Source organism: Pipistrellus hanaki (assembly GCF_964339955.1).
Source record: "Pipistrellus hanaki genome assembly, chromosome: 8".
NCBI lineage: Eukaryota > Metazoa > Chordata > Mammalia > Chiroptera > Vespertilionidae > Pipistrellus > Pipistrellus hanaki.
The window spans coordinates 34,978,189-34,993,337 of NC_140510.1; the positions used below are offsets into that span (position 1 = coordinate 34,978,189).

Below are 15,149 nucleotides of genomic sequence, written 5' to 3' on the forward strand. Positions count from 1 at the left end.
AGGCCAACATTTAAGCATTTTAATAATTTTACTGATGTTGAAGAAATATACACCTTTATACCAAAACTTTAATGTCAAAGCATGCTCAAAAAATGTTCCAAATTCTCTCACAAATACAAATACAAATACTGGGACATAGCCTGTATTTCACAGGCTATGAATACTCACAAATACAAATTACTGGGACATAGCCTGCTGCTGCAGATGGCTGATCTTTCTAGAATTGCTGCCGAATTCCCTGATTTGTACATTAAAGCCAGTCAGATTACTAAGTACACAAAAGTATAAGAAATGCTGTTAGCCTTTAAAATAAAATATATTGGCTTCTAGTACAACTGGGAATGCAGAAGAATTCTTTGAGAATTTTTTTAAACCAAATTAAAATTGGAAAGTGAATAATCAAATTCAACAATCAAGTAAGATAATCATGTTATCTAAAAGCAAGATGCAAAAGCTGAAACCGGTTTGGCTCAGTGGATAGAGCGTCGGCCTGCAGACTGAAAGGTCCCGGGTTCGATTCCGGTCAAGGGCACGTACCTTGGTTGCGGGCACATCCCCAGTAGGGGGTGTGCAAGAGACAGCTGATTGATGTTTCTCTTTCATCGATGTTTCTAACTCTCTATCCCTCTCTCTTCCTCTCTGTAAAAAATCAATAAAATATATTTAAAAAATAAAAATTAAACAAAATAAAAGATGTAATAATGGAAAATATCAAAAGGATATTTTCTGCAGAATAAAAAACATCAAAGAAAATATATTCAAAGTGCATGCAAAATATTTAGATTCTTTGAATCAATAATTCTATCTCTATAATTCTATCCTAAAGATGCAATATAATTGCAAAAATTCTGTTAAATTGTTTAATATATTATTATTTATAGAAAAAAATAAGGAAAGGTGTCTGATAATAGAAAATTATTAAATACTAGAGGCCTGCTGCATGAAATTTGTGCATGGTGTGTCCCCTCAGCCTGGCCTGCACCCTCTTGCAATCTAGGACCACTGGCTCCTAACAGCTCACCTGCCTGCCTATCTTATCTCCCCTTACCACTCTGCCTTCCTGCCTGATCACCCTTAACTGCTCACCTGACTACCTGGTGAGCCCCTAACCACCTCTGTCTCAGCCCCCACCATAGTGGCTTTGTCTGGAAGGACATCCATAATGGCGCCCGCCCAGAAGGTCTTTGGCAGTATGGTCTAATTAGCATATTATGCTCTTATTATCATAGATAGTGCAGAGATTAGGAGCACAAATAAGAAAAACCTGGTTTCACATTTCAGTTGTGCCACATGGTAACCACAGGCAAAGTTATTGAACTTCTCTAAGCTTTGGCTTCCTTGTCTGAAAAGTAGGAGATAATAGTATCCCTTATCTCGTAGGTATACTGTGAGCATTAGCAAGCATGTTAAGCTCTTAGCACAGTATCTAGCATATTACACACTCAATAATAGTTAGTCCTTAATGTCTTAAGTCAATTACTGAGAACCAATAATAATGATGCTGCTTATGTAGAGGTATGTCCTAATTATTTGGTTCAATGCTTTTGCTGTGTTAAACAAAATAGCACAGTAAATTCCTTCCACTTAAGTAAGTGTACCTACCTATTCAAAATATGCACAGAGAAAAGACTGAAATAGGAAATATACTAAATGCTACTTCTATTTTGTGGCATCAAAGTGAACTGGGTATAATGTAAAATATTATATATTTTCTTAATTGCTATAGTGGGTGTATGATTCTTATAATTAGAGGAAAACAGACAAAGAGATCACAGGACAATGTAATCTGGAAAGTCATGTGTAGTTGTTGTCACTGTTCTTGTTAGCGGGGAAACCCTCAGAGCAACAACTGTGCAAGCTCTGGAGGACTCACCGCTGCCCCTGAGATGAATCAAGGTGCATTCGCATGTTCTCATCCCCATGAGAACCACCCACCATGGCTAAATGAGCACAGACTGTATGTCTGCTATCACGGTCTCAACAATTAGTCACCCCCACAGCCATAAAGTTCTTCTTAGAGAATCTGGTGCAACTTGGTCATTTTAGGGGAGAGAAAATTGTGGGCTGCAGTCATCACGAAGTGGCCCAGGAATAAGCTGCTAGTGGGGAGGCAGGTCTACAACTGAAATGCCGGTCTTCTGTCCAGACTCTTGCTCTCTCACCATTTGGTGGATAGGATGCATTTCTCCTCTGCTGGGGAGATTTCCAGCAGCAAACGATTCAGGCTATTTTTGTAGGCTACAGTGAGTTTTACCACTTGACCGCACACAATAAAAGTTGTACTAACAATGATTAAGCCAAATCTCAACCTCAGTCTCTCTCCTCCCTTCCCCGACACGCACCCACACACTCACAAAAACATTACCACCAACAATCGTTACCAACAAAAACGCAACAATATTTGGCTAGATAAGCCAATGTTTTCAAACTGAAAACTGATCAAGCACCCATCAGTGCCACACACCAGGGACAAAGTAAGATGTGGCCTAAGGTACTCAGCACAGCAATCAAGTTGAGACTGTAAAACTCAATGAAAGTTGCCTCGGTATCATTCAAAGCAGCCCCCAAGATAACCTACATAATTCTTGGGTTATACACTTAGAGACTTAATTTGAAGATACATGGATGTTGCTTCTCCTCCTGGTTCATTTTATTCTTTTTCATGGCCTTTGTAGAAATGGATACCTGTCTGATGGAATGGCAACTTCCTGTCACTGTCCGTCAAAAGTGCTCTATCATGAGAGCAAAGCAGAGGCCTATCCAGTCTCCTAGAAGCCACTGAGATACTGTCCACTCTCAAAGACAGCCCAGGAACACAGCAGTCCGTGTTCCTCTCTGGTGGGCATTACATCTCTTTGAAATCGGTCCCTGGCCAGGTCAAGGATAAGCTTCATAATTTTTTGTTTCTCAACATTTGACAAAGCGGCCTCTCGTTTAAGGACACCGGACAATTAAGAGAAGCAGAACCGCCCGATCCCCTCTGCAGGGAGTGGGAGGGGAGCTTTTGTGGCAGAAGCCTTGCTGCAGACAAACCAGCTCTGCTTATGAAAGGCAGCGGTCACTGCCAAGGACATATATGCAGCTGGCTTAGGGGAAAAGTGCCTAAAGCTCTTTTGAATTGTGCATTACAAAAGTCACCCATGCATGGGTACATTTACAGCTTTCTTTTTAGGATAATCTAAAGAGGAGAGTTCAGCAGTCAATAAATCCAGACTCTGGTTTAAAGACACAGGGAAGGAGCAAAAAAAAAAAAAAAACCAAAAAACTTAATGTGAATTTTTCATTTTATGTCCTGGCTCATGGCTGCTTTATTAAATTAAATATACAGTCTCCAGTTATAAAATCTCTAGAACGTTTATTAGAAAGGAAAATCCTTGGTCATATTAAACATATTCAAAGAGTCGCTCCAAAATACACATTTCAACCTAACACGGGTGAGCTGAAATGTCTGGGTGGTAATTAAGTAGATGGCTTTTTAATCACTTGAACCTCCTGAAGAAATTATTTAAGGTTTCAAGGAACTTGGCACCAAAGAGAGCTCTCTGTGCACTTATTCTGTGCCTACATTGTTGCCAGCGCTCAAAATGTTAGGGCACAAAACGGGCCCCAAAACGCAATACTCAAGGAAGAAAAACAGTAGTGAACTGAACATGTTTTACTTTTAAAGAAAGAATACCATCTTTCTAGCCGATAATGTAATTTGGATTTCATTTTATAAACTTTGTAGTTTGGAGACACTTTGCCAATGCTCCTCCCCTGGACACATGCCACCTAATTTGGGCAGTGAGGGTGCCAGTGCTGAGATGTTGGTCAGTGAGAGAGCAGGCAGTCTTGCCCCAGAAGCAGCCAACTACCTGGGCTCCCTGGGTGATACGATCGGGCCTGTCTTTTCTGGACTCTGTGCTGAGACCATAGCTATATCATATTACATATGATGCTCATATAGATGCTCGAGCCCCTCTGTTGTTAACCCCTGTTAACTGTGCCTGTCTGTGTGCTCCTTGAAATATGTTTGGGGTCATCATCCTTAATAATCCTCCCAAAGCAAGGGGGGGGTGCAGGGGCATCTGACGTGGCTCACCTAGCCTCGGCCTAGTCCACATTCCGGCAGCACCGCATGCTGACAGGATTTCTGGACGCATACATGAGAGAAGGGAGCCTGCTGCCCCTTAGGGAGTTTGTATCACAGGGGAAACTCTGCTCTGTCACCAGAAACCCACAGACGCTTTGTGCTATGAGAAAGGCTCATTTAGGCCAGAACACGGTCCTGTCCCTGAGTTGTGTCAGCATGTCCTGGAGCTCCATGAAGAGGAAGAGAATTATCACACAGCCTCCGCAGCAAAAGCCAGCACACCAGTGCTCTGCTCTTCCCTTTCATCTTTCATTTCTGTGCTTTAAGAACATATTCTTGATTTTAATTTCAGGTCAGCTCTCTGGGAACTTCACCCACACATCCAGGGGCACCTACAGATTCGGAAGACCTTCAAAACCACAAGGGAAGGTGCTCCAAGTACATTACTTTGCTTAACTGAGTTCTCTTGCTCAGAGCTCAGCTCCTTAGATACAGTAACTCCTTTGTGCACGGGAACCATTACCGGGAGAGCAACACTTTTTCTTTCTGATCATAATGGAGAGGGGAGAGCAGAGAGACTCTTTCATGCTTCAGGAATTCTGAAGGACTGTCAGAGTACGAATCTGAATACCTAAAGGCTCAAAAGCCAACAGAAAGGACTTAATTCTTTAGGCCATGATGGTTTTTTCTCTTCTTTTAAATCCTAAAATAAACTTTTATGTCAGAACTTAGCATGTACCAGATCAAGCACTTAAAAGGAAAGAATTCATATTGAGGCCCTTTTTTGTTAAAAAATGTTTTTTACTGCTTTCTTTACTTTTTAATCCTCACTCAGGAATATGTTTTTATTTATTTTTGAGAGAGAAGAAGGGAGAGGAACATTTATCAGTTGCCTCCCATACACACCCCGGCTGAGGATCAAACCTACAACGTTTTGGTGTACTATTGTAGTATAGGACAATGCTCCAACCTACTGAGCCACCTGGCTAGAGCTGCTTTTATTTATCTATATATATAAAAGCCTGTGACCAAACGACTGAACGACCGGTTGACTGGTAGCTATGATGCACACTGACCACCAGGGTCCAGACACTCAACACAGGAGCTGCCCCCTGGTCAGTGTGCTCCCACAGTGGGAGCACCACTCAGCTGACCGGACAGGTGCCAGACGCTGGACTCATGGCTGGCCAGTGCAGCTGTGGCAGTTGTGAGCCTCTCCCCGCCTGTGTGACAGTGCTACCAAGTGGCGGCAGCAGGTGCAGAGGGCCGGGATGAGCGGGAGTGGTGCAGCACCTGGCCCATGCTCAGGCTCCTCCCCTGCCGCCTGATGCTCCTTGTACTATTATATCCCTTGGGGGATGTTGATTGCCTCTTTCCACCCCAGGTGACCTGCGGGGGTGGGGGGCCGAAAACGGCAGTCCAACATCCCCCAAGGAGTCCTGGATTGCAAGAGTGCAGGCCAGGCTGAGGGACCCCTCCAGTGCACAAATCTGTGTACCAGGCCTCTAGTATTTAAATAAGAGTTTCCTTACTTAAAACATGGACTATGGGCACATACCAGATCCGGATCCAGAGGCAGTCACATCGTAAATCAGATCTTTCAGAGTTTTCCCAGCATTTACCAGGTTGCATTCAGAGAGGGGCTCCTCCACATTCTGCCTCTTTTTCTTCCTGTTGCTGCACTGTCGACCTTGGCATGCCCAGATGCTCAGCACTGCCACCAGGGACAGCAGGCACACTGGCACAGTAATAACAATGGTCAGCTCCATGGGTCCGAGTTTGGGGGCATTTGGTGAGGCTGCAGTTTGAAAAAAAAAAACATGACCATCAATCAACCCATTTAACATATTTTAGAAATTGGAAATGTGATCACCAACATTTCACATCTATAATGTGCTTCTACGCAGGGTACACTGATGACAGTTGGCAAAGGCTCAGAGTGCTGTAAATAAAGATGGGAAAGGAGGCTGAGGTCAGGCTGCAGCTAGGAATGGCTATGCCAGGTGCCAATGGAGATAGAATTAGGACCAAGAAAAGCACTCACACAGGGGACCCTGTCTTCCTTCCTTCCTTCCTTCGTTCCTTCCTTCCTTCCTTCGTTCCTTCCTTCCTTCCTTCCTTCCTTCCTTCCTTCCTTCATTTATTTATCTATTTATTTATTTATTTATTTATTTATTTATTTATTATTTATCTATGTTAATCCTCACCCAAGGCTATTTTCCATTGATTTTTCAGAGAGAGTAGAAGAGAAAGAGAAACATCAAGGTGAGAGAAACATATTGATTGGTGGGCTCATACACATGCCCCAACTAGGGCCAGGGATTGAGGTATGTGCCCTTCATCAGAAATAACCTGGGACCCTTCAGTCCACAAGCCAATGCTCTGTCCCCTGAGCCAAACCAGCCTGGGCCAGGTTTCTTTTTAAAACCTCTAAGCATTTGACATGTCTCTCCTATTTTCTCTCCATTTTTCAGCAGTCCATTCTTAGAGCACATTCATTCAGATTCATTCAAGTGATTACTGAGCTCCTGCAATAATATGTTGCCACCAATCCAGGTGTAGAGATGCGTTGGTGAGAGAGACTAAATCCTTGCTCTTGTGACACTTATGTTCCACACATCCAGCAAGAGGAGATAAGTGCTATGAAGAAAGAGGAAGTAGAAGAAAGAGACAGAGTGATGGCCAATGCTACTTTAGATAGAGTGGTCCTAGAGGGCTGCTCTGGCAGGTGTCAGGGAGCCAGCACGGGTGGTGTCTCAGGGAAGTGTGTTCCGTCAGAGGGACAGCAGGAGTAAGGTGCTCTGAGATAGAGACCTACTGGTGTGTTCAGGACAACCTAGGCCTAGAGCGAGGTAGATCAGGTGACAGAAAGAAATGGGGCCAGGGAAGAAAAAGAGAGGAAGGACATGGGGGGTCTTACAGGCTAAAAGGACTGGGAATTGGATTCTAAATAGAAGCTCTTGCAGGATTTTGAGCAGGCAAGTGAAATGTGATCCAACTTAATATTCTGTGTGGCAGCTATGTGAAGTCACTAGGAGCACAAGAAGAGACAAATTAGAAACCTAATGAAATAATCCTGGCAGGAAATGATGGTCTTGGCTGACAACCCTGTCTAAAATAGTCCTTCCTTCTCATTCCCCATTCACTCTTTGCTCCCTTTTCCTGTTTTATTTTAATTCCTGGATCTTACTGCCACCTGGCACATCACAGATTCATTTATCTATTATCTGATTTCCTCCACAGAGCATGCGCTTCATGGAAGGAAGAACTTTGCCTGCTTTGTTCTCAACGACGCCCCATGTTTACAGGGGCAGATGGTCAATAACTAGATCTTGAATAGCAGAGTCACTAAAAGTTTTACTAGTTTAGTGCTTTTGTTAAGTAAAGGATAAGAGTTTTTCATTTCAGAAAAATAAATATGATAGTTGAAACCGCATAACATCGGGGGATATAATCAAACTTTAATTTTAAAATACATGTAGCCAATTTTTTTTTAAAGTTCGTCCTATATCTAAGAAATCTTTTTAATTTAGGAAAAAACAGTGATACATGAAAAATCTATGATGTCAGATATTGCCTGTGTTTTTCAAAGAAGTTATTTTGACACTTGAAATAAGTACATAGTTTGTTTTTTCCACAAACTGCAGACAGCCTCAGCATCAATTTAATTTTATCCTCTAGTCCTAGCAGCAGGGGATGTTGATTTTTGTTTTCAATAAACCTTAGGGTATATTTAATAGAATAGAGATACACAGTTCTGGAGTCTTAACCTAATTTTAGATTCTCGAACATCAAGGAGAAGGAAAAAAAATGCAGGCTTTGGAGAGAGAGAAGCAGGTTGTATGTGGCTATTGTGCCTTGAGCAAACTGCACCCTCTCCCAGCACCCCTCCAGTTGCTCCACAAAGGCCAGTGTGAGGGTTAGTTAGACATGAGGCATCGAATTAATCGCATAACACCTGCACCTTACAGTCTAGACAAATTGTGGTGATAATGGACCTTGTGAATTACGGTAAGTCACTCCTCAGACTTCCTTCTTTGCAACTGACAACCATAAGTTATGTTAAATGTAATTACTTTTTACTTACCATTGCAACCAGAATATATTAATATAATTTAAAAACAATTATTACTTAATTCTAAAGGAAAAATAATAAAAATCCTCAAAATTGTGTTCATAGATGTTTCATTAGTATCCTAAAAATAGTAGTCTGGCTACAACCAATGAGTAAAAGATTTAAAGCTGTTAAGTGAACTTTGGAAACAAACATAACTCATGCGCTTCCACTTTGCCTCCTGCATTTTGGCAGATCAACAACTTGCCTTCTCCTGAGTGTTTCAGGATTCCTGTGAAATCATTAGAAGTTGCACAGGCACATACGGGGAGAGCTTGGCCTTAAGTGTTCCTATGACCAAGTGTAAGCGTTTTCTAACTTGACTTTGCGTTAAAATCATTAACTATGGCACTTGCAATTTCTGAAGTTTGCTGATGAAAGCATTATTAAGCATTTCACATGGATCTTTCAAATTTACATTTCAAGTTTTATCTATATTTTTATGTGCTCACAAAAGTATTCTAAGAAAGCCACAGAATACACTTGATCACTTGCAATTCACATAAACATCTATTTAAACACTTACATTTTTTAAATAGAATTCCACTATTGGATACATTTATATGGGTAAATTTTATTTTGATATTGTTATTAGGAACTATCAATATAAACATTACAGTTAAAAAGCTTATTGATTTCCTCATTTGAATAAATGCATTGCTCAGATCGTCACTATGGCAACCAATAAGGAAGCAAAAGGTCAGCAACCCTGAAAATAGAATAATGCTCTAGAGAAGGCTGCTGTTTTCAGGAATGTTTATTACACAAGGGTAATGTTTCTTTTTTGTGTGAATAAATTTACTGATACAAGTTAGTAAGAAAAAAAGATTACTCAGCTAGAAAAACACTAGCAACACCGTCCAGAAAGACCTCCTGAAACACTGAGCAATTTTTTTAAAGCAAACATTTGTAAAACAGTCTTCTAAATCAAATGTTGATTGTCATCCCCATGGGAGATAAATAAAGGAAAACTGTAGTCTACATGAGTCATGGTAGAAGGAGACAATGAGTCATGGTAGAAGGAGACAATGGTGCAGTGAAGAAGGCATTTTGATAAGTTACCTCTGATTAGCATATTAATTTTTCAAGCAGGTTTTATTTTTTATTTTTTATCATAAGAGAACATGCATTATTTGGTCATTCCCAATTTTGGAGATTGTCAATTGAGATGCATTCTCCATGGGGGTGAGGGGAGATATATTAATCCCAAAAGTGAGATCTGGGAAACGCTGCATTGCTAATTAAAGTTACTGGAGTCCCTAGTAATTAAATAGAAGAGGATGGGGAGCAAAAGAGAGGAAAGCACTAGTCTGGGTGAGTCAGAGCCTAGCCCACAAATATCTCCCTTACGTAAGTTCCACATGCATTAAACCAAGACAATGCAGAGAAAGGGAGTAGTAACAAATGAATAATTTATAATTTTATTCCTCAACAAAACAGAGTGACACACTAAGCAATGGGAAATCTACCAAACCTTCCTGATGACCATCTTTTAACCTGCCATTTTAAAGCATCTTTATATGTGGGTACCATCATTTCAAACATTTGCTTGATGGTAATGAAAATACATTTCTCATTGGTTTCTTGTTGCTTTACTAAATTGGTTCAAAGACTGGATCCAGATGGATTGGCTTGTATAATGTTGCACTGAGGACTCTCTAAGGGGATGCCAGAGAAGGTGGGCACCACCCATTCCCTTGTGGCATTTAGACTCTACTAATGAATACATGATCCAGCGAGGGGACAATTCCAAAACAACTTCGCAAGTAAAAATATGAAGGAAACCTAATGTAATATCAAGGGAGGTGGGAGGGAAAAATCATCATGAAGAGCTCCATTCATGATGAATCAGTCCAATATAAAAGAATATGTAACTAATGAGTCTAAGGAGCTAAGTCACAAACACCTTATTTTTTTGTTTTCATGTCTAATTTTAATTCTGGAGTATAAAGACCTTTTTAATTAAAGTATAGGTGACATGCAATATTATATTAGTTTCAGGTGCACAGCATAGTAAAATATGTTTTTGGTATTTTATTAGAGACAAGAGGCCCAATGCACGAAGATTCATGCAAGAATGGGCCTTCCTCCTCCTGGCTGCCAGCCCTGCCTTTGCTCCCGCTGGAGCTGCCTTTCCACCTTCCCGCTCCAAGCTGCTTTGGGCCTAATTATGCAAATTAACCCGCCATCTTTTGGGTTGATTTGCATACTCACTCCTGATTGGATGGTAGGTATCACAAAGGTATGGTCGATTTGCATCTTTCTTTTATTAGTATAGATTGCATTGAACTATAGATTGCTTTGGGTAGTATGGACATTTTAATGATGTTAATTCTACCGATTCATAAACATAGTATATTCTTCCATTTGCTTGTATTTTCCTCTATTTCTTTTTTCCAGTGTCTTGTAGTTTTCTGAGTAGAGGTCTTTGGAGCACAAACACTGGTTTTATTTATTTTATTTATCTAATATCCCCATGCAATTCTATACTCGCTTATGGCAGGCAGCCCCTCCACACCCTGAGCCTGTCTTAGCCTCCTGTGTCCTCATAGTCACCCTTATAAATGTCATCAGGAATAATCCAGTTAGAAGTTATTTCAGTTAGATCCCTCCAACATGCTCCACTATAAAGAAGAGCAAATGGTCTCCCTTTTTCTCAGAGCAAGAATAATCATGTCAAACAGTTTGGTTTTGATTAGCATGGACCTCTACTACTGAAGAGCATCAAAATATTTTATAATCTTAGAGATTATAAAATATTTTATCTTATAAATTATAAAATATTTCTATCACTGAGTCATGACAGTGACAGAAATAACATGAGAATTATTTCTGCCTTTGAATTGTATCAGATGAGCCATTGACAGACCATTTTGTTGGCCAGTGCTCAGTCTATAAATGGAAAGCATATACTGCCTTCATCTGGCCTGATCTAATGAGTGTATGGCAGGCAGGGAACACCACACATAAAAAGATTCCATGAACAGTTCTTATGCTGCTGATTTTCTGGGAGTATGTGAGGAACACTGAGAAGCTTCCAATCTTCTTTCATCCACTAGCATCTGAAAGTAAGCTTAATAATATTTTTATATTTTAAGGAAATAGAAATGTTAGACTGAAGAATATAGTCTTTGGCACAAGGGATATGAGAAAAGTTTGACTTGCCAAAACCAGTTTAGTTCAGTGGACAGAGCGTTGGCCTGCAGATTGAAGGGTCCCAGGTTCAATTTCGGTCAAGAGCATGTACCTTGGTTGCAGGCACATCCCCAGTAGGGGGTGTGCAGGAGGCAGCTGATAGATGTTTCTCCCTCATCGATGTTTCTAGCTCTCTATCCCTCTCCCTTCCTCTCTGTAAAGAATCAATAAAATAAAAATAAAATAAAAAAGTTTGACTCAAGCAGAAGTGAGATTAATACAACATAGGAAAGAGAATTTAAATGGACCCTATCATTTTTCTTAATTTCAGGGCATGGACCCAGAGATTCATTTCTTAATCTGTCATCAAAACGCATATCCTCTGTGAAGACATTAGACAGTAATTACTAGAAGAATATTTTAATTTTTCCTCAAGCCAACCTTCTGCATGGGAAAAAGAAAACTTCCTTTGAAGCCCCACCCATAGTTGTATCTCTGTCTCGCTAACTCACGGCAGAGAGCCTTGTTCAGAGAAGGCACATTAAAATATTGATGACAAAGGAAAAGTTACAGTTTTCTGTCCTAAAGTTCATGCTAATATCATTTCTCCCACAGGTAACACATTCACACAGAGGCAGCTTGTTCGCTTAGAAAAGACTGATGTAAGCTAATCATATTGTGACCTAGTTCAATCACCCAAAATGATAGTTGAGTAAATAGGTAATAGTATTTCTAGAACTGAGAGAGTAGGGGCTTACATAATGTAAAATCCTAAATTTAGTATTGGTTACAAATTTTACTTTCAATGTCCCATTACATCCCTATGAACAAAATTGCATAACTGAAATCAGTATACTTGCTTCCGGAGACAAGAAATGCTTCCTATCTTCCTACATTAAACTTTTAAAGCACAAGTTCAACTTCTTTATATTCTTGCATTTCACAGCACTTTCCAAAATATAAAATTCATAGCATCTTTCATTTTATGGGGGTAGGGGAGGGAACATCTGGCACACCTGCCAGGTGTGCACTGAATTCTCAGAGAATGAGCTATAAATGGATTGTTCATGTGATAGCAGAACAAGTTCACAAGGGGTCCCATGAGCATTTCTCAGCCTGTGGATGTCACCTTACACTGACTAGATCAATGAATGTATATTTAAAGTAAAAACACCATGAATTTGAAAAGAAATGCAAATAAGACTTTTAAACTCCCAAAAGAATGTTACTCACTATCTAAATGTTGGATTTTTAATAATTATAACATGCTTTTAAATTGTTAATTTTTTATAAATTAAATTTTAATGTTTTGGCATTATATTGAAAGTTTGGTTTATATTGAAAGTCTCATTTAGACATGTGCCTAATCAATATGCATAGTTCACATACTCTTAACTGATACAAATAATCAGTTTTCTTTTTCTCTTTACACACTGAGAGCAGAACAGGAAGGTGGAAATTGTTCTGAGGTTAATAAAGCACCTACGTTTTAATGTTGTGCATGTATTTCCTTTATTGAAACTAATTATTTGAGTTAGTCAAATATAATAGCTTTATTAAAATAGTCTATTGAAATCTGAAAGGAAACATCAGAAATTATTATTAAACTTATCCTTCCAAGCACTCTGTTTTGGGAACAAAAAGATGCCAAGGACTTGAATGTTTTTGTAGAATAGTCTATTTCCACATGAAGGGTAGTAATTAGTGCAAGCATGAACTAAATAGTAATTCCTATCAAAATGAATCCTATAAGTAACCAACTTCAATATGTATCGGCTATACATATTGAATGAATGAATGAATGAATGAATGAATGAAGAGGAAAAGCCCATGCCCAATAAGGAAGGGTCAGTCTCTTTGGCTTCAGCCAACTGATTAGAAAAGAAAGTCATCGAGGATGCCAGACCTCCTGATTTTTCATGGAAAATCACACATTAGGAATTTCATATTAATACTCTTAATTTTAACATTATAAAAAATTCACTTTTATTTTCCAGAAATTGTGTAGATCACACAAAACTTGTCTGTGGGCCAGATATAATAAGTAGATAAAATTCTGGATGACCTATTTTGCTGTTTCCATGTTCATTAGAACTGGATTTGCTACAAATAACAAAGGAAACCAAATAGAAGTTTTCTCTTCTCTTTTATGTGAAAGGAAGTGGAAGATGGGTCATCCAATGTTAGCAAGTGGCTCCATGAAGTGTTCAGCCAGGCTCCTTGCATCTCCCTTGTTGCCATCCCTGTGGTGTAGCCATTAACCCCATGGTCTGAGGCAGCTGCTAAAACTCCATCCTTTACTTCCAGGCAGTGTGATGGAGGATGGCATGGCAATGTGCCAGTTCTGCTTTGAAGGCTTCTCAGAAGTCCTCCAAAACACGCCACTCATCTCATTCGCCAGAACTCAGTCATATGGCCACACTTACCTTAAGGGTAGTGAAAATACTGTCTGTTAGGTGAACAGCCACACAACCAACTAAAAGTCTAGGCTCTGGACTCAATGGGTATTGAAAGACACTAAATATCTTGAAATTCTTACTTATAGTCATAGTAAACTCTGACCCATCCATTAGATTTTTTTTTCATTAGAAAAAGAACATATGTGCAACAAAACAAGTCAGTATAAGAATTTATAAGAAAAGGTTAAATAATGTCCTTAGCCAGTTAGCTCTCAATACCATCTCCAGATGTTACTAGAATGTGTAACTTCCATAAAGTTACTATATTCAAAAATTACTTTAAAATGATGTTTTGTTCTTTTGTTGTGAAATGTAATAAATGTACAAAACAGTCCATACAATATGTATTTAGGTTGGGTACAGAAATAATTATAAACTCCCAATCTCTCAGTCCCCTTACTCTCACATGATCACAACCTTATCCCTTCCTCAAGAGTAACCATTATCCTGATATAGAGAGCACTCATTTCCTCACCCTTTTACTGTGTTTGCCAGAACCCCTTTTCCTATAGGGTTCCATGTTGAAATTGCAATATTTATGTACATATTCATATGTGAGAATATGTTATAATTTCTTTTTTCATGTCTTTGGTGGGTTTTTATATCAAGGATATGCATAAGATGAGTTAAGGAGCGTTTCCTCTTTGTCTATGTTTTAGATGAGTTTGTACAAGAATTACCTGTTCCTAGAAGTTTTTCAAATTTTCTGTTAGAGCCTCTTGGGCTTTAAAATCTTCTTTATGGGTATTTTAACTACCATTTTAAAAACTACTCATTCAAGTTTTTTAGTGTCATAAGACTATTTGGCTTTGGTAAATTATAATTATCTAAAATATTAGGTTGCTATTAGTCATGTTATTTCAATCATATAAGTCTTACTCTAATTTTTTAATCTATTTCTATCAATTGCCAACATAGTAGTGTATTCAAATCTCCTCCTGAGATTGTTGATTTCTCTATTTCTCCTTATAGATTTGTAAATATCCTCCTTATTTTCGAGACCACGCTCTTTAAGCACGCAGAAATTTCAATTTATTAAGAATCTTGGTAACCATTATAAAGTGACCTTTTATAACTCTTTTTTTTTAAGTATTAAAGTTTATTTTGTCTGCTCTTAATATCAAAATAGATCAAAATTTTTGTTTGTTCAATATGTGCATGGTATATCTTTTTTCATCACAATAATTTCAATATTTCTATAAACTTTCATTTTTTATACATTAAAAAATTAAATTGGATTATCCTACATGATAATCTTTGCTTATTAACTGAAATGTTTTGTCTATTTATATTAAATTATTTATATTTAAGTGTTATTGACATATTTGGATAATTTCTTTATGTTACCTCTCTCTCTTTTTCTCTCTCT

General features: G+C 38.8%; 1 protein-coding gene across 1 annotated transcript in view; it reads right to left on the reverse strand.

The window, feature by feature from the left end:
* The window catches only part of ACVR1C (activin A receptor type 1C), an 83,943-nt gene that overhangs the window by 26,489 nt on the left and 42,305 nt on the right, over positions 1-15,149 (reverse strand). Inside the window, exon 3 of the mRNA XM_084891469.1 lies at positions 5,631-5,870. Within this exon, the coding sequence (XP_084747595.1) occupies positions 5,631-5,870 (240 nt within the window). The remainder of the gene's footprint in view (positions 1-5,630; positions 5,871-15,149) is intronic.